At 36.0% G+C, this 23,273-nt stretch overlaps 1 protein-coding gene across 4 annotated transcripts in view; it reads right to left on the bottom strand.

Annotated features, from left to right (window-relative positions):
• The window catches only part of GRM5 (glutamate metabotropic receptor 5), a 562,738-nt gene that overhangs the window by 70,225 nt on the left and 469,240 nt on the right, over positions 1-23,273 (bottom strand). For all 4 annotated transcript variants that reach the window (XM_057299211.2, XM_003832988.5, XM_034933511.3 and 1 more), the window contains exon 7: positions 17,647-17,773. In XM_057299211.2, coding sequence (XP_057155194.1) covers positions 17,647-17,773 — 127 coding nt within the window. The remainder of the gene's footprint in view (positions 1-17,646; positions 17,774-23,273) is intronic.

The following is a 23,273-nucleotide window of genomic DNA, read 5'->3' on the forward strand; positions in this document are numbered from 1 at the left end:
GCCATTTCTCTGGTTCTCAGAAAATGCACAGTATTATATTATTTTCTAGAAATGCAGATGAAACATGGATTAGAAAACTGCGGTCCATTTTCTAATAACATCTATTTAGGTATCTATTCGCTTTTAATTTTTCTTCCCTTTTATACTTGATTCGTAAGTCTGTGGTTCTCTTGTATAATCCATCTTTTCAAAACTTGAACTGACATATATTGAAAAGACAAGTTTTTCTTTTTTTAAAGAGGGAAAGTGAGCTGCCAAAACTATATTGTCCACTTTCATTCTATTACTTCACTAATGTGTTTCCCATAAGTCTAATAGCAGAATGGATGATCTACTGATTTTCTGGACCCCTAAAAATGATGTGACTCCTCATTCACAGCTGGTACTCATGCTTAGATTGTTAGTTTTGCAGTATTAATATTCCTGTAGTTACTAGTTTCTAGACTGCTGCATTTTTCAAACCCTGTTCCAAGTGTCTCTTCAGGGAGAGATGCCTGATGTTCTGTAAATTGGGCTGAACAAGAGCTCCTTACCAAGCTCCTACATTCCTGTATATTTTGGATAAAGGAAGTTGCTGTTTAGAATCTCTGAGAATAAGATGTATGTGCTCTCAGCTGCTGGTTAGGTCATTTCAGGTATACAATGAGAAGGAAGATATAAGATAGATTATAAAAAACTGATCTATTAAAACTAATATGGGGATACAGAACTGACAAGGGGCTGTTGTGGGTTTCCTCTTTGATATTTGAGCAACAGATCTGTCCAGAGCACAAGGTGTTGACTGGTGACTAACAACATCATGCTTGCTTTCCATCTATTTAACCAATAAGCCATCTTTCTGCCTTTCCTTCTTTCTTTACCTCTCTGGATTTGGATCTCATGGATGTTGAACTGGGATCACAGGGTGATACAGAATCAGAATTCTTTCTCTAGTGTTCATATCCCTGATCCTTTAATATTTTTTCTTTACTTAGCCTGAGCTAAAGTTTTTCATCACTTCCATAATTCAGAGAATTTGAAATGGTGGGTGTCTGTGTGTGCTGTGAGACATTGAGGAAACTCATTTCTCTCTGTAGCACTTACTGTATTTATAATCTATTTTGTGGTAGGGGGAGTTTGATTGACTGTATCATTAAGGTCTGTCTTCTCTACTTGACTAGAAGCACCCTGATGATAGGGAGTTTGTCTCTTTTGCACACAAACGGGTCCTCAGTACTGAGCACAGTGCCTCACTCATATGGTTAATATAGCATTTTACAAATTAATATATTTTGTATACAATTAAATAAAGAATTCTAATTCTAGTGCATGGATAAGTCATTCTCAAAAAACTTTTGCGTTGCCTTTAGAAGTCCCAAGTTACAGAACTATTATGTAGTGTTTTAGACAGAAGTCTAAAATCAATTCACTACACCTGAATTTGAGTCTAGTTTCTGGAACCCAAAGAGGGCAAAACTAGATAAGCAGCTCAAAAACTTACTTCTGCCTAGGGATGTGACATGTTTCATATTAGAAATATTCCTCGTGGGCAGGTGCAGTGGCTCACGCCTGTAATCCCAGCACTTTGGGAGGCCGAGGTGGGTGGATCACAAGGTCAGGAGTTCAAGACAAGCCTGGCCAATATGGTGAAACTCCATCTCTACTAAAAATACAAAAATTAGCCAGGCATGGTGGCAGGTGCCTGTAGTCCCAGCTACTCGGGAGGCTGAGGCAGGAGAATTGCTTGAACCCAGGAGATGGAGGTTGCAGTGAGCCAAGATTGCACCACTGCACTCCAGCCTGGGTGACAGAGTGAGACTCCATCTCAAAGAAAAAGAAATATTCCTCATGCTGACTAGTCATTTGGGACATTTTTTATGACAGATTAATCTAATTTTGAGTAATTCATTGGATCTGGGAAGTATGTATAGAGGAAAGAATGAGACAGTAACCAGTAAAGTCATTCTTTAGAAAGTGCCATCCAACTATGAAGGTCAGATAGATGTACTTTTCTTAAGGAGGCTGTTAATTGTAACTTTTCTTTTCTTTTTTTTTTTTATTTTAGCATAGAAAAAAAAATAGAAAAGTTCCCAAGTTTTCTTCAAGGAAGGCATATTCTACAGTTGATTGATTTTTACCATTACCTTAGCACGAAACAAAACATGGCATGATTGCTTTCTCCAATAAAAAGAGAGTCTTTATCCAAGGTGTTAAGCAAGTTTTATTGGTAACTGCCTCAACAGGAAGCTGCCATATTCCTCTTTATGTCAGTATCAAAAAAAAAAAAAAAGAGACTAACATTTATTGAATGCCTACTATATATCATGTGTTATTCCAGAAATTTTATGTAATCATCATAATAAAAAATGAGGTAAATATCATTATCTCTATTTTTCAGAGGGGACAATATGAAGTTTAATTAGATATGTTAACTTTCTGGGACTGAGATTAAAACTCTGTGGTTATCTACTAACTTATTTATTTATTTTATCTTTGCTACATCAGGGGAGGCAACTTGGCCAGTTACTCCTCTGAAAGAAGTCCTGAGTCTATTTAGTAGGAAACAGAATCATGATTAATTAACAATGTCTGCATGGGCAAGGTGGGGCTAGTGGTGGCATAAATATTTGATAGCTTTATCTTGATATAAATCCATGCTTCCTCTTGAGAAATCTCATTGGTTCAAACCCTTCAGCAAGATTTTCATTCTGGGCTATATGTCCTTAGAGTTGCTGCCAGAGACACTGATTGATCAGTTGTTTTTCTTGGGTTCCTAAAGTTTTCTAGCATAGAAAATGTTCTGAATGATCATTCATGGGACATTCCCAACTTTGCTACAGAGTAGACTCACAGCCATCCATTTGTCATTGGACCTAGCCTATTCCCCATCCTTCAAGGTTTATTACACATCTCATTTTAGATTCCCTTAATAGAATTCCTTCACAGAGCTGAAAATTCAGAGCTGTAGTTTTTATTTTTGTTTTTTAATTGGTTATATTTTATAGGGGAATTTGAAATTGTGTGCAAAGATTTATTTTATAATTAAGACATAAAGAATGATTTAATAGTACTGCAGAGTACTAAAGGGAAATGTGATCACAGATGCACATTTGTAGGAAATAGCTTTGAAAAATATGACTTCCGGTCATACTGCACATGAATAAGAGTGGAAAAACACAGCATGTGAATTTAAATAATAAAGTGTGCTGACTGGAATAATTCCCTCCCTTTCTACTTTTCTCCAGTCCCTTTTTACTAGCTAATTTCTCCTTATTCTTCTACTTTCCAGATTCTCCTTGATGAGTATGACTTTTCTGATTCCCTGAAGCTGACTGACAGGTTCCTCTCATGTGGTCAAATGGCTCCCTGGGCCTGTACCCGTCATAGCACTTGCATTCTTACTAATTGTGTATTAGTATTGTCTCTTTGAAATGGTAGATTTAGCAATTTGAGAGGAGGAGACTGTTTCTTTGCTTATTGTATTTCTAGTGCTAGTCATAGTACCTGGCACACAATAGGCAGTTAAATAAGTTTAATGAATGAATGAATGAATGATTAACAAAGAAGAGGGCAAGTAAGGAATAAGGAGGCATGCCCTTCATTTTCAGCTTGCACACAAATATTTCCTATTAATATGAGCCTTTTACTCTATGTCTCAATTTTTTCATATATAAAATGAAAATAATACAGACTTATCTTATCTATAATTAGGGTTTTAATCTGGAGAAACCCTTGCAGAAGAATTCACAGATGAGAAATTAAAGACCAATGACCTGAAAAAGGTCAGTGAAGCAATTTCTCAGAAATAGATTTATGAAATGCTTAAAGTTGTTTTTGTATTTTATTGAAATAAAACATTAAACTCATCATTTTAAAACCGATAGGGTATCAGTGGAATTTTGCACACATAATAGGAGCTATAATTTGGATTTTACGATTCATTTCTATTTATCCTTGCTAGCTTGCCAGACCCTTGTCAAGATCCCTTTCCTGCAGTTTTAGTCAGACTCATAAAATTGCTTATTTTGCAAATAAGCTGCATACTAAAAAGCACTTTCCTACTGTAGCTGGTCGTTCATCCAAATGTTCAATAACTTTCTGATTTTGTGACTCAGAATTTTGCAACCACTCTCCAGGCCCCACTATATTCCTTCTGTGTTCCCATATACCCTTGATTTTTTTTTCCTTTGAGGCATACCAGGATTATTCTAAGACCTGAAATTACATTACCTTTCCTAAGGAAGGTTGCAAAATTGTATGCATATTCTGCCACAGATTTTACCTCCTTTTTCTCTTTCCAAGCCTATTTGTTCCTAAATTTTAAGTATCGTTAAGTATTCTCCAGTTGAGCTATGGGCATACATTTAACTATTCAAATGCTCATGTTTATTACAGAAAGAAAATATGGGGACAAAGTGCACACATGTAAGAAAAATGTACAAGGGGAAAGATTAATGCCTCATCCCACCCATTAAAGAGATTGAACATTGTTCACACAGCACAGCTACAGCATTTCACTCTTGAGCACCTACACCATTCATACCACTTGGTCCACACTATGGTGATAGAAAGGTAATTGTTTGTTCCTTTAAAATAATGTATTGACCAAATGCTCAGGCTCTGTGACTTTACTCTGCTAGTCATTGTATTGAACACTTTATTCTTATTACCTTCTTTAATACCTACAAGGTCCTCATGCGATAGGGACCATTATTTCATCTATTTTCAGTTAAGGAAACTATTTTCTGTTGGAACTAAAGAGCATTTGAAAGGAACCACAGAAAGAGAAACACAGACATAGAGAAAAGCAGAAGAAATGTAAAGGAAACAGCCAAAATGCAAAAGTCAGATATGCAGAGGAAAAAACTCTACAGCATAGTAATGTATCAAGAGAATTACAATGTCTTTGGGAATTATTGCTGATAGTTCAGATGGGGAATTAGCAAAAGCTTTAGGAGGGAAGGTGATAATACCTATCTGCCTACATCTCAAGGATTAGTGTGAGGACCATATAAAATAAATTGGACAGTGGCATAATAATTATGAAGTGAGAGAAAGTGGAAATGGGGAAGTCTATATACAAAACGGTGTGACTCAACATCTGCTAAAGTGCCTGTTTTATTAGATTATCCTTTATTATTCTGGGGAAAAGCCAGGCTACTTTCTCTCTCTAGCTTGTTTAGGTATGTGTTGCCCCAAGTAAATGGTATTATGTTGTCTTAAATTGTTTGTAAGTACAAGACAGCCCATAATGCTTTGAATTTTTCATCACCTCAATTAATGTGATTTTTTAAGAGGTGTCAAGATAGGAGGAATTTATCTGCTTCATATTACTCATATAATATATCAATGCTTTGTGAAGCATTTTCCAAGTAGGTTAGATAATGCGATAGTTAGCACTGTATCATAATGTTTCTTGTTCTAAGGGGAAAATGTGATAATTTATTTTGGGTAAGCTACATTGACCAAAAACTGAAATCAATGAAATCACATTATTGTCTTCAGTCTGGCTATGTCAGAGTGGTTTTTGACCACAATGCCATTGTTTTGGTCAGACCACAAATTTATCATTGTGAAGAAGAACATGGTGAACATTTTTCATCGAGTGGTTTCTGGCAAGATGAAAACTGGTTTATGTTCTTTTCAGGGACCTGTTTTGATAAGTTCCACTAAGAGAGGGGCTTTCAGCCCTTTTTTTCTTCTTTAGTCAGTGGCGTTTACAAGTTTAAATATACTGTCTTTTTGACTCATCTTGTAGGAAGAAAATTATTAAAAGTTAATGAACATTGAGAAATTGGAAGAGTAAGAAGGCATTTTAGAATTTATCAATGTGTGTAAGCCCTGGAATCTCGTTTTAAAAGAACCAAAACACAACATTGTTGTTTTTAGTGCTAACTGAAACAACTTTATCAAGCTTATTGTTTGAAAAAAAAAGACAGTGCACAAAATTTTTCATTGCATTTTAGAGATCCTGTTAGAAAGAATCCAGTGATTCACAGTCACTTCCATATTTCTTGCAGCATCATGTCAAGGAAAAAGCACTAGTTTTACAGAAAGATGGAACAGGGTCTGAGCCTTACTCTCCTGCTTACTGTGTGATCATGAGCATGGATATTTTCAATTTTCAAACTCAATTTTCTGTAAAATGGAAATCATGATTCCAACCTTTTTTAAAGTTTATTTTTATAATTTTAATTTTTATGGGTATCTAGTAGGGATTCCAACCTTTTTGAGCTGTCAGGAGGATTAGGTGATAGAACACAAACTTCCTATTCTGATAGGTGACAGGTACTCAATACATGGGGATTTCTTACCTTTCTTCCATCCTATATTCACTTCTTTAGTGAATATTCATTGAATATCTACTGTGTTCTAGCAGCCTGGTATTCTCAAATGAGGAAAATATACAAAAGTTACTGTATTTTGGCTTATATCCTAGCTGAAGGATCAACAGTATATGATCAGTGAAAATACATTAACACATAAACAATATAAAATAGTATGAGGTGATATAAGAGGTAGAGAAAAGAAGAGGTAGAACTGGATATGAGGGGGGTTAGTTTGTAGTATTAAACGGGTTGCTCAGGGTAGACATTTGAGCAAGGACTTGAGGAAGGAAAGAATAGTGGTCATGTGGTTATCTGCAGTAAAGCCTTCCAGGCAGATAACTGCTAGGGAAATTACCCTGGGATAAGAGCCTTTCTGACCTTTTAATGGAAGAACAAAAAGACCAATGTATTGGGAGGAAGAACCAGATGAAGTGAAGGGAAAAGTAGGTCAGACACATGAGAGAAGACCAGGTCATACAAAACAGGAATTTGTAAGTACTTTGGCTTTTACTTTGAATGAAATGGGAAATCATTGTAGATTCTTATACAATGGAGTAACATGACCTGGCTTATTTTGTAAAAAGATATCTCTGCCAGGAATGTTGAGGAGAGACCGTAAGTAGGGGCAAGGGTAGAATCAAGGAGAAAAGTTAGGAGGTTATTTTCAGAAGAAAGATGATTAATGATGATTGTTAGGCACTTTTACTGGAGGTAGTGAGAAGTGGTGGAATTTGGGATATGAAGGATTAGCCAATGGGATTTCTTTACTGACTAAAGGATGTGCAAGACGTCAGTAGATTGACTCCAAAGTTATTGGTCTTACCTAATGAAAGAATGGGTTTATTATCAGATGAAATGTAATAGTAAGGATAAAGCAGCCTGGGAGATTAAGAAGGTAAAGACCTGGATTTCAGTGATGGAAGTGTAGAATTTAAGATATCTATTAGATATTCAAATAAATATGTCAAGTAGGCAATGGAATATTTAAGTCTGGAGATTAGGTGAGAGATCTGGACAAGATACTTTACATCGAAATGTTTATTGTGTAGATGATATTTAATGACACGAATGAAACTGGGTATGATCACCAGTGAAGCAAGTGTAGACAGAAAAGAGGATAAACACTGAGCTCTGGAGCACTCCAGCGTAATAGCCTTCATTTTATTTGAAATTCATAAATGTAAAAATATCAGTGGCAATAGATGCTAGATCCTTTTTGGGAAGGTTATTTTTTTATTTTTATTTTGCCAGTGAGGAAAATATCAAAAGTGTATAATGAAGTGATCAGTGAAACTAGAAACCTTTTTTATCAGGGACAATGATAAGATAGAAAAACAAATGGCAGGTGCCGTGTAGTATTGTCACGGCTTATGGCTTTCTGGGATTTCCAAGTCACCATTAAACTTCTGCAATTTATTCATTTAGAATCAGAAGGGCTATGAAGCTAATCTAAACGAAGTTAAAAGAGATGTTTATAACAGTAAGCTTAGTTCAACGAATAAAAATTGTCTACTCTCTGCCATTGATTGTGCTAGACAGTCATTGACTTAAAGGGATCTTACTTTCAAATGTAGAAGACATTTAATAAACACCTGTTAGGCCAGGCACAGTGGCTCACGCCTGTAATCCCAGCACTTTGGGAGGCTGAGGCGGCCTGACTAACAAGGTGAAACCCTGTTTCTACTAAAAATACAAAAAATTAGCTGGCATGGTGGCATGCGCCTGTAGTCACAGCTACTCAGGAGGCTGAGGCAGGAGAATTGCTTGAACCCAGGAGGCAGAGGTTGCAGTGAGCTGAGACAGCGATGTGCCACTGCACTCCAACCTGGGCGACAGAGCAAGATTCCATCTCAATAAATAAATAAATTTAAATAAATAAATAAATAAATAAACACAGGTTAAAACTTTCCCCAAATTTTCTTCTTCATTCATTCTTAAATCAATCCATCTATCTCTCTATTCATTTTTCATCACTATATTTTAAAAACTTATTAACAGTAGAGTGATAATAGTATTCTTGAACAGTTAATGCATACGAAACTTTTTGTATGCTATAAAATAGCTCTAATAATCTTATGAACTAGTTACTACTGTTATCTCAATTTTATGGAAGAGAAAGCTGACACAGATAAAAATTTCCGTGCTTTAAGTCGCACAATGAGTCACTGGTGGAGTGTGAATTTGAACATGGGCATGTTTGACTCCAAAACCTTTTGATTTAAACCACTACACTCTTAGAAGAAAATAAAGATGAATTGTTGCAGATTGGTATTTTATGCAGCACAAATTCTCAGCTGTACTTTGTTACACTACATTTGCCATAAATTCAACTTCCTTAGATTGTACTGGTGAGTGTGTAATGTAGTGAACTTATCTAGAGAAACCTAAAAAGTGCTTTAGAGACCTGGGAATTCTATTGTTAAACAAAAGCCACTTTCTTTTACAGCTGATCACCATTATGATGTTTGGTATTTAGGAAAGGATAGTTCCCATAATAGAGGCTTTGATGAAAAAGCGACCGTGAAATGGTGGTGTACTTGCTCTGAATGTTATACTGGAAAAAATATTTTGAGACACACATACATTCCTTAGATATGACATGTATCATTCCTTATGGTCTTTTTTTCTGCCTGAAAATTCATTTCTGCTTTACATCTTATTTTCACATACATGAATTCCCTTTCCACCCAGAAGCTACCTCTGAACTTCCAAGACCCAGTTAATTTCCTCTCATCAACGTTTACTCCCATCCTAGCACTTTCTTTCCTTCCTTCATTCATTTCTTCATTTCCTCCCCTCTCTTTTATTCCTTCATTATACAAACATTAAATTGGTTCCTACACTATGGCAGGGATACTTAATGTATTGAAATTGCCTCTTTATTTGCATATGTCTCTGCCTAGGCTCTGCGATACTTGGGAGTAGGAAGTGGGGCTCGATCACCATTGTGTGCCCAATACTGGATCTAGTGCTATGTTTGGCACTAGTTGGAACTCAAATATGTGCTAATGAATAATTTCATCCTTTGTGCCACCACTGCATTTGGTGTGTGGTTTAACTATTGTATGCATTATATGTATAATTTAATGCAATTATTTAAGTAAGGTTAGGTACCTTCCATTTATATTTGTATCATCAGAACTTAGCACACTGTTAAAAAAAAGAGTAGGAATGTGATAAAATCTTTTGCTGAATGAATTAATGAATGATAGATAGCCAGCTGTATAGCATATGCTCCTGTTCAGATTACTATCTAACCTAGAAACCAAGAAGCTAGATAGCAGAATTCTGAAAGCTATTCCAGTTTCAATATTAACAAGAAATATTTATTAAAATTGTAATAATAAACTAAACTTATTTCTCATCAAAACTCATCAGAAATTTCCCCTAAAGAATCAGAAACAAATAATATTTAATAGATGCCAAGAATTTTCCCTCCTTTCCTCGTCTAAGTTTAATTATAATAGTCAAATAGCACATTTTAAGCACATTTGGAATAAAAAATATCAGAGCAGCCTGGAGATAATTAACATGTGACCAGCTTGAAGCCGATTTTTTTTCCTTCTATAATTTCCTGAAAATATGGGGCTCTAAAATGTGATTGTGGGGAGAGACAGGTAGTATAGCATAAAAACCCCAGAATCATAGCACCTGGGATTTCTTTTCCACCAGTTTTGTGGTCTTGTCCATGTATAGAATGTTCCTGAGTTTTGTTTCATTCAACCGTAGAATAATAATATCAACCTTAAAGGATTAAAAAAGATAATGCTTAAGATAGTTATAATAATTGGAAATGAAAAGAAATCTTCCCCATGTTTTTATTTAATGTGCTTATTTATTAAAAGGTAAAAAAAAAAAAAAAGTCCCAAGAAAAGTAGGACAAGCTGAGGAACACAAATTAAATGCACATTTTTAAAAAGAGAGCAATTCCAATGCGGGAGTTATAAAACCTGCCAGTGGTTACACCTCTTGGAGCTCATCCTCTGCTCCCTCCTTGATTCTTACCAACATCTCTTTGTTTAACTCTGCGGCTTTTTTCCTCTTAAGTGAAGAGACAAATGTTCCAACCTCCAAAGCAATTAGGTAACTCAGGGAACCAAAGGAACTTCCTAGAGAACGTCCCTATTGACATTAAGCTGTTGATACATATTGCCTTGGATGGAATAAAATGGAAGCGTTTTACAGCTTTGGACTTACGTAAGATACATTTCTTTTATGATTGAAAAGCAGGAGATAATGCTAACTTCCTGTCATAGGACTTCCCACCTGGTTACTTCTTGAAAGACAGGCTATTTTTGCTCTTTCCTTTTACTTAGTTTATTGGAAGGTTGGCAGCATCTGGTAAGCCCCACCTGTAAGTGTTTCTGTGGCTTTGGACTGGGGACCTAAAGATCTTTAGAGCTCTTACTACTTATATCTCCTCCTAAATTCTTTGATACAAAACAAATTAAAAAATTCTTTCTAGGACAGTTTTTGCAGATATGTGGCAGGGAATGGTGTCCCAGAAAAAGTGTCTTGGCAAATGTTTTTCAGATAATTCTCTGAACATCTAGCTCAAATTGTTGCCTTTTATTACTTTTTCTCCTTTCTCTCTCAAACCAGACTACATTTTTCTGAGAACTAATTACCTTGTTCTATTGATTTTAATTCCTAATCAAATCTTTGTTGCTTTTGATTCACACTACATTATCCTTACCCAAACCACTGGTAGATTCACATGGATTTTTGCAAAATTTTCTTACCCTTATCCTCTCTTTATAATTCCCAACTTAGTCTTATATTTTAAAATCTTATCTTTTAGTGTTAAATATTTAAATAGCGCAAATAGTATGGAATCATTTAAATTATAAAATTTTTAAATATGCAGAGAAAAGTATAAATGGTATGGAACAAATAAAATCTATATTAAAAAATGTTAATATTTTGTCATATGTTTCAAATTACACACACACACACACACACACGTTAAAGCTATAACTAAAACCTGTTTTGTAACTCCCATCTAACTCCCTTTCTTCTCTTACTAGATGATACTGCTATTCTGAAATCTGTATCCTTCCTTTTCATGTTTTTATACAATATCTACTCTTCACATTGTGACTATGTAAATAATATTTATAAAGCAGCCCATCATGATTGCATTTTCTTTCTTTTCTTTTCTTTTCTTTTTGTTTTTGAGATGGAGTCTCGCTCTGTCGCCTGAGCTGGAGTGCAGTGGCATGATCTCCACTCACTGCAACCTCTGCCTCCTAAGTTTCCCAGGTTCAAGCGATTCTCCTGCCTCAGACTCCTGAGTAGCTGGGATTACAGGCATGCACCACCGTGGCTGGCTAATTTTTTGTATGTTTAGTAGAGACAAGGTTTTGCCATGTTGGCCAGGCTGGTCTCAAACTCCTGACCTCAGGTAATCCACCCAATGTAGCCTCCCAAAGTGTTGAGATTACAGGCATGAGCCACTGCACCTGGCACATTTTCTTTCATATTCAATTTTTGAATATTCCTGGAGATAATCACCTTGCTTAAAACTATTCTCTCCACTAGAATGTAAACATTATAAGAGCAGATAATTTTACTGGTTGTGTTCATAGAAATATTTTCAGCATTTAGAACATTGCCTGAGATGGGGTTCACAACACTGTACTCCAAAATATGGCACTTTGGCATATTGAATTTTTTAAGCTGAAGGAATTTGAGAAACAGCAAGTGCAGAAAGACTTTATGTCCTTCTCCCACCCTTCACCCCTGAAGCAGGTCATAAGACCCTCATGTGAGAGGTGCCCTTCTTAGACCTGGAGGGAAGGAGCATCCCTATCTCAGAGGAGTCTGAAGGAACAGGCCTTGCTAAGTTTACCTGAGTTTACTTAGGCCCTTTGTCCTATCTTCTTTCTCTACAACTCTTCATTTTACATCAAACCTAGCATACGAACAGCCAGGTTTAACTGCTTCTTCAGGTCCTTAGGAAGGTTCCAGTGTTACATAAAACTTATATTAAATAAATGTGTATGCTTTTCTTTTGTTAATCTATTTTTAGTTACAGGGGCCCCAGCCAATGAACCTAAGATGGATAGAGGGAAAATATATATTTCCTCCCCTGCAACTGGAACAGTGAAAGTGCTAGATACACATTTATTGAATGAATGACTAGATGACTGAATGAATAAATCTTTTTAAATTTCCCTTAAGATAAACTTTAAAATATTTACCATAGTTTACCAGGCTCCCCAAAAGGTGGCCTTTGCTTTCTTGTCTCATTTCTCCCTTATACTCTCAGTTCCATTTCAGTTCCTGTGTTCTGTGTCCACAACACTCTTCTCTTTCATTTTAGTTTGGCCAGCTCCCATCATTACTCCAATTTTTGCATGCCCACAATTCATTGAAGAGGCAATTTTAAATATCACCTAAGTTAGCTTTTACTGTTATGGGCTCTCACACCATTCTGGCCTTCTCTGTTGTCAATACTCAGTATCTTATTATTACTTGTCAATATTTGGAAAAATTATCTCCATGAGGGCAGGGATCCTCTTTATCCTATTTACTGCTAGCATAGGTACCTGTTAATTATAAGACAAAGGAATAACTGCTTGCTGTCCTCAATGAAAATAAGTTGAATTGAGGACATGGGCTATGTTCTGACCTCATCCTCCATTTATTTCTCATTTCTTTCATGTCTTCTTGGTTTTCATACCAGATTCTTTATTTGTCTACCTAATTCTGGTGTTCCTAAGAATTTATGACTGCTATTGAGAATATGGCTGGCTTAAACATAATTTTAATGATTTTTATTGATGAAGATACATTCTCATAATATCATTCAATGCTCTGCATACATGTTTACACACACACACACACACACATATTCACATGTATTTATGTGTAAAAAAAGGAACCTGTAATCCTACCACCTGTAAACAGCTTAACGTTAGGTAGCCTTCATTTAGGATATTTCTATGAAAAAAATTTATACACATACAAAAAGTATATGGCTAAATATATAGGTAGACATTAATGTCAGTTGATTGCTACTTTAAGTTGTTTTCTGAACAATTGTTTAATTCCAGGTGGGCTGAGATCTCTTAGCCATGCTGATAATCTTATAGGATTGTGTTGACATAAAATGAAATAACATTTCCAAGATGCTGCAAACAGTTCCTGTCACATAGAAAGCATTATATATGTACTGGTTGTTATTATCACAATGAAGGCACTGACCCAAAGGTAACTTGAGCTGTCACATTATAGGCTGAAGTAAGGTAACTATAAGCCAAGTGCATATAAGAAAGGCTTGCAATATTTCCTAAAACTGGCCCCAAGCCTTTCTGTGGCAGGCTTTGGAATAGCTGAAGCCATCAGGATGTTCTTCTAGCTAGCAATTCCGAGTGATGTGTTACTTTGAATCAGAGTCACTGAGGTGGGCTTGCACACAGCTATAGGCTCTTTGGAAAAGTGCTGTAGATTCCAGTTAAAGGTTAAACTTCACATAATATCAATGCAAAGGCATTCCTAGGTTTGGCATTTTTCCCCTACCCAGACCACCCACACACATACACACACTCACATGTATGCACCTAGCCAGAGACAAATCATTTTATTCTTCTGTTTGAAAACCTCCACTGGCCCCACACTGTCTATATAGGATAAATTCCAAACTCGTTAAAGGCTTTACTCACAGGCTGGCCTTAATACCTACTTTAATCTTCATTTGTAACACTCTCCATCATTTTACTGGAGGTTGACACATATTTACCGAAAGCTTACTCTATGTCAGGCATTGTATTAGGTGCTGAGATTACAAATATGTTTAAGGGACAGCTATGTCCATAACATTTCAGTTATGGACTCCTACTAACATTTCAGTAGGAGTGGCAGATATGTATACAGATCATTAAAATCCAGTTTGCAAAGTGATTTAAAGGGGAAAGCAGAATTTGTTTTAGAAATACAGAAGGGGAAACTTAGCAGTCTAAGTATATCAAAGAAAGCTTCATAGAGAAAGTAACACCTGAACAGAGTAAGGGAGGGTAAGTGGGAGTTACTCAAGTAAAGAAAGAGGGGTAAGCACATTCCAGGTGGAGAAGACAATATGTACACAGACAGGGAGGAATAAAATAGCATTCTGTGTGGATGAGAATTATGAGCAGTCTTTGACAACAGAATGTAAAATGAAAGATGGAAAGCAGTGGTGATTGAAACTAGAAAGATCATAGGAGGGTGGGAAAGAGGACATTTTGTATGTCATGTTGAAAGCTTGGAATATATCATACAGAGTTATAAAACCAGTGGTAAGTTTTGAGTGATGGGATTCAGGACACACTACCCTGAAGTGTGGCACCTTGGCATTTGAGAAAACAGCAGAAGCAGGAAGGTAACTCTCACCTTCCCCCCAACATTCTCCCCTGAAGCAGGTCATAAAACTCTCATTTGACAGGTTCTCTCTCTGTACCCAGAGGAAGTGAACATCTGTATATCTCTAAAAATGCAAGGTCACTGACAGCAATCTGAACAAACACGAATAGCTGAGTTCTCCCCAGCTAACTATCATTAGATCATGCTTTTTTAATCCAATCATACTCCTCAATGACTTACCACTTCTCTATCAAACCTAGCATAAAAATACACAAGTTTTCCTGTTTCTTTGTGTTTTCCTTTCCCTATGTAAAACTTATATTTAATAAATGTACATGCTTTTCTCTTGTTAGTTTGTGTTTTGTTCCAAGGATTTAATCCACAAACCTAGGCTGGGAAGAAACGATAATTACTTTCTCCTACATGAGCAAGGAAATAAAAAAGACAGATCTGCATTTTGGATACATTATTCAGTAGCAAGGTCATCTTCTCCGGTCAGCACCTTCTTCAAGTAATGTGATGACACCATTTCTTGTGTGCTTGGAAAAAGTTTCAGCTTGCTGTCTCCTTTGTTGTTTTAAAGAAGTGTTAGACAAAGCATTGTTTGCAAAATCTAGGGAGATAATGGAGTACACTTTAATTTGGAATTCTGTGTGAGCTATGATCTAAGTTATTGGCTCTTTCCAACTTTAAAAATTTCTGTTGTTAAAAGCACCTTGCTTAGGAAATTTTAAATATTTATGTCTGCAACAATTGTCTCAAAATAATAAACTGTGCAATTCCTGTCATTAAAAAAAGATCTGAATTCTCCCTGAAAAAATAGCAAGATCAAAAGTGGATTAAGAAGCATGTGGCATAAATCTAGGGGCAAGGGAATTGGAAAGTTACTCCAATATTTAAATATGAGATGATGAGAACACCTCTTCTGACACTGTTCTCCTACCTGCTTACCCATATACAGACATTCACATGTGCTGTTACCCCAGACTGAAATTTCTTCTTAGTTATTATTTGCTAAATATTTATATTTATAATTTAGGTCGCAGTTAATTTTTACTTCTTCAGAGAGAAATTATATGACCACAAATTTAAATTACGACCTCTCGGATATTTCCATGTTTTTATTCCTGTTCTTTGACTTCATATACAATTTGTCAGTGAGGCACACAAATAGCCCATTAGCAAACAAAGAGCTGACTAGCCATGTGCATGTGTTGTTTTATGTCTCTTTCCCCACAAGATGGTAAGATGTATAAGGACCAGGATATAGGCAATAAGTGACACAGGAAGCATTGCTGTTTTTCCACCTCAATTTCTCAAGTATCTAATATTATAATGAAAATAGTAATAATAAAATATTTATCTGTTGAAATAATGAAAGAGTGCGTTCATTCTCAATATCATAGTCTTACAGAACATGAGACAAAAAGTTACATCTGTATATTCATTCACAAGGTGCTTAGCCATGCAAGTTAGTTGACGATGCAAGACAGTTTTTTATTTTCACAATAATCCAGTTTAAAATTAGAAAAAGATGTAAATAAATAGTATAAAGAAAAGATAGGAATACTGCTCCTCACCCTTCTTCAAGAAAACCAATCACAGTATTTTTTTCTTTTTGGCATTTTTACTGTGTGTGTGCACACAGGCACACTATAGATCATCTATTCAACAAAATTTATTTAAGGCTTTGTGTTTAGAACTGGGGAAAACAGGATGAATAAGAGCATCAGAAAGCTCACAGTCTAATGGCGAAAATAAGATTCAAATGCGATCAAAAGGCACTTGGATGTTTTATTAAATCAGATTTTTTTTTAAGAAAAGCAAAAGTCTCCTGTATACATACCAATCACCAAAAAAAGGTGAGCTGTCTTGAAAGACCCAGGATCATGGAATTTTTAATAACCAGACTTTTTAAATAAGTGAATACAACTACTATGAGTAAAATCATTCATCCTGGGAGGGATGGAGTCTAATACTGATGACTTTACGATCTTCTAGCCTCTAGAAGTTTTGTGCTAAATCCATCTGAATTCTAAAACCACTAGACAACCTGACATACCACATGGAGGGCTCTCTGCCTGCAAGGCTTTTTTCCTCTTTTTCTTGCATACTCAGTTCATGGGTGCCCTCCTCATGCTCCCATGTCTATAAATCTATGTCCTCTTATTATATTGTAATCATATTTTTTCTTTTTTGCCTCCTTTATTAATCTGTGAACTTCATTAAGATAGAGGTAGTACTTTTATTTCTATATTTTTATTTTAGTGGTAGGAAAATAAGCACTTGAGTGCATTTAATAAATGTTTATTGAAGAAAAATTGGAAGACAGTATGAAAGGAATCATATTCTGTTTATATATTGTAAAAATTAGAAAAGACTATGAAATATAGACTGGAGAACATGATGACATATTCTTTAACATCTGTTGGCGCAAAGAAGCAAAAGCTAAAACAAAACAAAAAAGAAAAAAAATAAACAAGTAAAATCAAGTCTTGCCCTGTGCCAACAATACTTAAAAGCTTATCAGTTGGAGACTCCTGATTTCAATTAATAAAAACAATTAAGAGAAGAAAAGAACTTTAGATGACATTCTGCCCAATTCGGTGATAGCTTTTTGTTCTTGGATATGTCATGACATATTTTCCTCACTGGCTGAAACTTCTTTCTCTTCACCTAAAATGACACACATAACTGGGACCCTATTTAGGAACTTCTGGGAATGTCCTGGGCATGAGGGAAGAATGCCCAGTAGACAAGCTAGGAATACTGATCTAATTTTGGAGTGAAGACAGACATATAGGCAGATCTCTCCCAGAGATCTGAAGATTTGAATAAGTAGCTCAGACTTTGGGAAGCTTGTGTTCCCAAGGAAATTATTTGTTCCATAAATAAGACTACCCAAGATGAGTAACGCTTGGGGATGTGACCCCCCTCTCCCACGTCTGCACCTTTTTTCAGTTAATTTATATGTGGTGAGATTGTGATAGATTACCTGTGAGATCATCAGTGGGCCAAGACCCCAGTTGGCATGCCTTGCATGTGTACTCATCAAAGACATACTCATTCTCCTTACAAGGTGTACAGGTCCAACAACAGCTGACTTCTCCCTTTCGGATCACCTAAGGCAAATATTTGAAATTTAGATTTTTTTTTGCATAGATAAAAATCCAACAATTCTATATTCCAATGTGCTGTTTTGCAAAGCAGAAAGGCCTTTCGCATACATTATTTTAAATGTTTTCAGATAAGCAGTACAATTTTTAATATTAATTTATAATTAAAGAAAATAAGGCTGAGTTTAAACAAGTCCAGCGTCATAAAGTTAGCTTGTGGCAGGATAAATAATTAAATTAAATGCAAGTCTTTGGATAATTAGCCTTGGAAACCTGTATTTAATTAAGTACCTGTGCTTGTGCTCATATGTAGATACACATAACTGAATTCACCCCAGGATCTGCTCTGCTTCTCCTTTCCTTAAGTTAAGAACTTCTGCTCCCTGGATTTACCTTAGCTTCCTTCCCTCCATTAGTTGAATAATTGTGAGCAAAAAACATTGTATATTTCCTAATCTTCTAAAATCTGTCCATATTGATAAAAATAATTAGGAATTTGTATTGGGTAGAACATAGCAAAAGATTAAGATTTTCCTGGAGATGATCTCTTGGTCTCTTTCTACAAAAAATCTGATTCAACAATTCAGCCCATTCTTTCCTATTTTGGTAGCCTTGTTTTGTTTGAAGGTAGATGAGGTCACTGAGACTATTATATACCTCTTAATCTATCTGACTTTTTTAAGGTAATGGAAAATAATTGAAATAATTTAACAGTTGAAAGAGTCACAGATGTTTTTCTTTCGAAATAGATGTACCTTTTCTTCCCCACCATTGGTGCATGAAAAGCCTCTCCGGAATAGACAGCATTCATTAAATGTTCTTTTAAATAATTAAAACTGTGATTAATATTCAGCAATGACCAGACACAGTAATGATTACACTTTATATTTCTAGTCTTAGATGCTGACTCTAGTAATGACCTTTGATAATAACATCAGCTAGATACCTATAGCCAAATATAATTGTAAGCTGACAACTGTTTGTTACATTTTTGTAGTATTTCTTGTGTTGACTCTTAAAACTACAAAAATACAAGCAGGGAATAATGGCAAAAGGGCCTGAAATAGCTTTTCCCTAAAGTAACTAAATAAGTGAGGCAAAATTGCCCCTTAGACCTGATTAAAGTATTCTTCATAATAATATCGACTATTTCCAGGCTCTTTAGTACTTGTCACATACTGTTATCCCATTAAAACATTAGAACAGCTCTGTATGAAGTAGCTGGTTTATTTTTTTCATTTTCTTAGGGGAGAAAACTAAGGTAAAGTTAGCTCACATAGCATGTTAGGGTAAATAAGGGATCAAACAATGTATGTTGGACTTCAAATGCTCATGCTTATAAACATTGAGTCTTACTGGAAGATAGACTGCATGATATTTTGAAAGACGCAGGGGAAAGAGCACTGGCTTGGGAATCAAGTAGCACCAGGGTTCTAGTCTTATTTATAGCCACTAAGTAGTTGTGCAGCCTTGAGTAGTCCTCCAGCTAATGCTCAGTTTCTTTTAACTGGACCTGTTGCTTTTAAGATAATAATATCTACCTTATAGGATTTCCTTAGGATTAAATAAAACAACACAGTGATTTGTAAAGTGTAGAACACTCTAATAATGTTACCTATTTCATTAATAATATGCACATAAATGTCCATATACAGAAATGAAGAATTTCATTTTCAAGGTATACCACACTTGGCAAAACTATCCTTGAACAATTATTAGATTTTGTAATGCAAACAGGCATATTGCAAAGCTGAAGGAGTGTCTTTCAGAACTTAGCAGGGATTAGCAAATAAAAGCAGCTGCATTTCCCCCCACTAGAAATACCTTGATTTCTTATGGTTCAGTTTTCATTGGTTTGTGAATTTCAGGTGTTTATTAAAATAAATTCATGCCCTTTTCCAAGAAGAATTCCAATATTACAATCTCTTTTTGAATCAATAGTGATAACTTAATATGTTTTCCTCTGATAATTTAGAAATTGTTTTATGTTTTCATATTTTATGTTCTGTTTCACATCTATTTTGAACACGAGGTAGTGACAATTCTCTTTCATGGCAATTTAACATTCTGGAAGTAGTGGTGCTTTCTTTTTTATTTATTTTATTTTTTGAGACAGAGTCTTGCATTGTTGCTTAGGCTGGGAGTGCAGTGGCGCCATCTTGGCTCACGGCAGCCTTGACCTCCCCAGCCCAAGAGAGCCTCCCACCTCAGCTTCCTGAATAGCTGGGACTACAGATGTGTGCCACCATGCCCAATTATTTTTGTTCCTTATTTTTTTTGAAGAGATGGGGTCTCACTAAATTGCCTAGGCTGATCTTGAACTCCTGAGCTCAAGGGATTCTCCCACCTCGGCCTCCCAAAATGTTGAAATTATACTCATGAGCCACTGCACCCACCCAGCGGTGCTTTCTTTATGAATAACAATATATAACATATCTGAAACTTTACTAGACTAAATCCTTTCATGGAAACTAAGTTTACAAACTCTGGACAATGCCATGAGATGTTGATATCATGAATGAAATCGCTGTTAAACCATATTAAGAAAATCTTCTAAATTGTACATTTAATAGAGTAAAAATGACATCTGGTTAGGAAAATGGAGTTTGGGATTTTTAAAAAAGGACTAAGCAAATATTATTACAAAATGACCAGTATTAAAAATATGATTATAGGCTGGGTGCGGTGGCTCATGCCTGTAATCCCAGCACTTTGGAAGGCTGAGGTGGGCGGATCACGAGGTCAGCAGATCAAGACCATCCTGGCCAACATGGTGAAACCCCGCCTCTACTAAAAATACAAAAACATTAGCCAGGTGTGGTGGCACGCACCTGTAATCCCAGCTACTCTGGAGGCCGAGACAGGAGAATCACCTGAACCCGGGAGGCGGAGGTTGCAGTGAGCAGAGATCGCGCCACTGCACTCCAGCCTGGAGACAGAGCAAGACTCCGTCTCAAAAAAAAACAAAAAATTCTGCATGTGGAAGTTACATTTTCCCTTTCTTCCTTCCCTCCCTCCCTCCTTCGCTCCCTCCCTCCTTCTCTCTCTCTCTCTCTCTTTCTCTCTTTTTCTCTTTCTTTCTTTTTGACGTAGTCTCACTCTGTCGCCCAGGCTGGAGTGCAGTGGCGCCATCTACGCTCTCTGCAAACTCTGCCTCCCGGGTTCACGCCATTCTCCAGCCTCAGCCTCCCAAGTAGCTGGGACTACAGGCGCCTGCCACCTCGCCTGGCTAATTTTTTTGTATTTTTAGTAGAGACGGGGTTTTACCATGTTAGCCAGATGGTCTCGATCTGCTGACCTTGTGATCCGCCCACCTTGTGATCCGCCCACCTAGGCCTCTCAAAGTGCTGGGATTACAGGCGTGAGCCACCCCGCCCGGCCCTAGAAGTTACATTTTCAAAATGTATTGCTGTGAAGGGTCAAAAATAAACAAAAATTATGTGGTAATTTACACTGTGTAATCTTTCTACAGGAAGCACTGGAAATTATGAATATTGATATTCTTGGTGGATATGTAAATAATTGTACATGAATTTAAACCCCTCATAATGAAGAGTTTAACTGCAAGATAATTGGCCAAGATGAAAACCTCTTTTGTCTTGATATAACAAGTGTTAGCAAACTTTTTTTTGTACAAAGGACCAAATTGTAAATATTTAGGCTTTGGGCCATACAGTCTCTATTGCAACTCAGCAACTCAGCTATCCAACTCTGCCACTGTAGCAGGAAAGTAGCCATGGAGACTATATAAACAAATGAGCGTGGCTGTATTTTAATAAAACTTTATTTACAAAGACAGGTAGTAGGTCAGATTTAGTCTGTGGGCCATAGTTTACCAGCTGTTGCTGTATACCATAATAAGACATACAGAAAATTTCAGATATCTAATATTTTGAGCCATTTAGCAGACATTAATTAATTTATTTTTATCTTCATTTACCTTATCTTTCTTCTTTCTGGTCTTATGCTTTCCAAATCTTCAGACCTACCCTTTGAGGGCCTTACTATCAGTATTAAAATATTTCAGTTTCAGTCTTAATCACAGATGAAAAACACATGAAATGTCTTCTAAACAGAGTGAAGGTAAGGTTGATTGAAAACACCAAGTCCAATGGCTCTAGGAATACACTGCCTGAAATGTGGTGTGGTAGTGCTTCAAGAACTGTTTGATTAGCAAATAAATTATTTTGATATCATTTTTCCCTACGGCATTGCATACCAATAGCTGCCCTAACTCCCTTTTTATTATATCTTTGTCTTCTCTTCCTTCATTGAATTTTCATTTCCTGTAAGTGTGGCCACATCTTCTTTAGCCTAAGAGTAATTTTTTAATGTCCTCAAATTACCAAATTATCCATTACATGCTTTTTTATCACATACTTCTTTTTCTTACACTCTTTATTTTTTTCAATTGACACATAATAATTGTACATATTTATGGGTTACATAGTGATGTTTTGATACACATATAACGATCAGATCAGGGTAATTAGCATAGCCATCATCTCAAATATTTATTATTTCTTCATGTTAGGAATGTTCAGTATCCTCCTTCTAGCTATTTGAAACTATAGATTACTTTTAACTGTATTCATCCTACAGTGCTAAAGAACACTAGAATTTATTCCTCCTATCTAGCTGTGATTTTGCTTCCTTTAACAAAGCTCTTCCTATCCCTCTCTTCCTCCTTCCCTTCCTACCTTCTAGTATGCTCTGTTCTAATTTTTACTTCTGTGAGATCAACATTTTTTATCTTGCACATATAAGTGAGAACACGTGATGTTTAATTTTCTGTCCTTGGCTTATTTCACTTCACATTCTGTTCTCCAGTTCTGTCTACGTTGCTGTGAATGGCAGGATTTCATTCTTTGTTATGGTTGAATAGTATTCTATTATGTAGATAAACTACATTTTCCTTATCCATTCATCTTGATACTCAATTGCCATTACATTCTATTCAATCTGGCAGGCCCAGATGAAGGGTGAACCCTCAATTTTCATGCCTTTCCCTCATTGTTCCTCTTCTTTGACCTTTCTCTTCCACTGACTACCATCTTATGTGACAGTGTGCTCTCTGGTTGTCTATCTCTCTGTACCTGTTGCTGCTCAGCCTCTACCTTTTCTTCTTTTTTTGTACTTTGAAAGCAGAAATTCTCCAAGGTATATTCTTGGTCCGTATTTATTTTTTATTTACACTTTTAGGTTCTGCAATTTTATTTATTTTAATAGCTTCCACTTTAACTCTATTCAATCAATTCCTAAATCTGTATTCTTAGCTTTATTTTTCATTGCTCTAGACCAAGCTTTTAATCACTGGATGGCTATTTTAAAACCAACATGCCCACAAACTAACCAATCGCCTTTTCTCTAAAGCCATCCCCATTTTTCTATTCCTGGAAATGCAACCTTTTAGTTACTAACACTTAGAATTTCAGTTGATTGTGTTGACTTCTTTATCTTCCACAACTCGGCATCAAATTGGTTGTCAGCCTGATTGAATCTACAA

This window comes from Pan paniscus, chromosome 9 (assembly GCF_029289425.2).
Source record: "Pan paniscus chromosome 9, NHGRI_mPanPan1-v2.0_pri, whole genome shotgun sequence".
Taxonomy (NCBI): domain Eukaryota; kingdom Metazoa; phylum Chordata; class Mammalia; order Primates; family Hominidae; genus Pan; species Pan paniscus.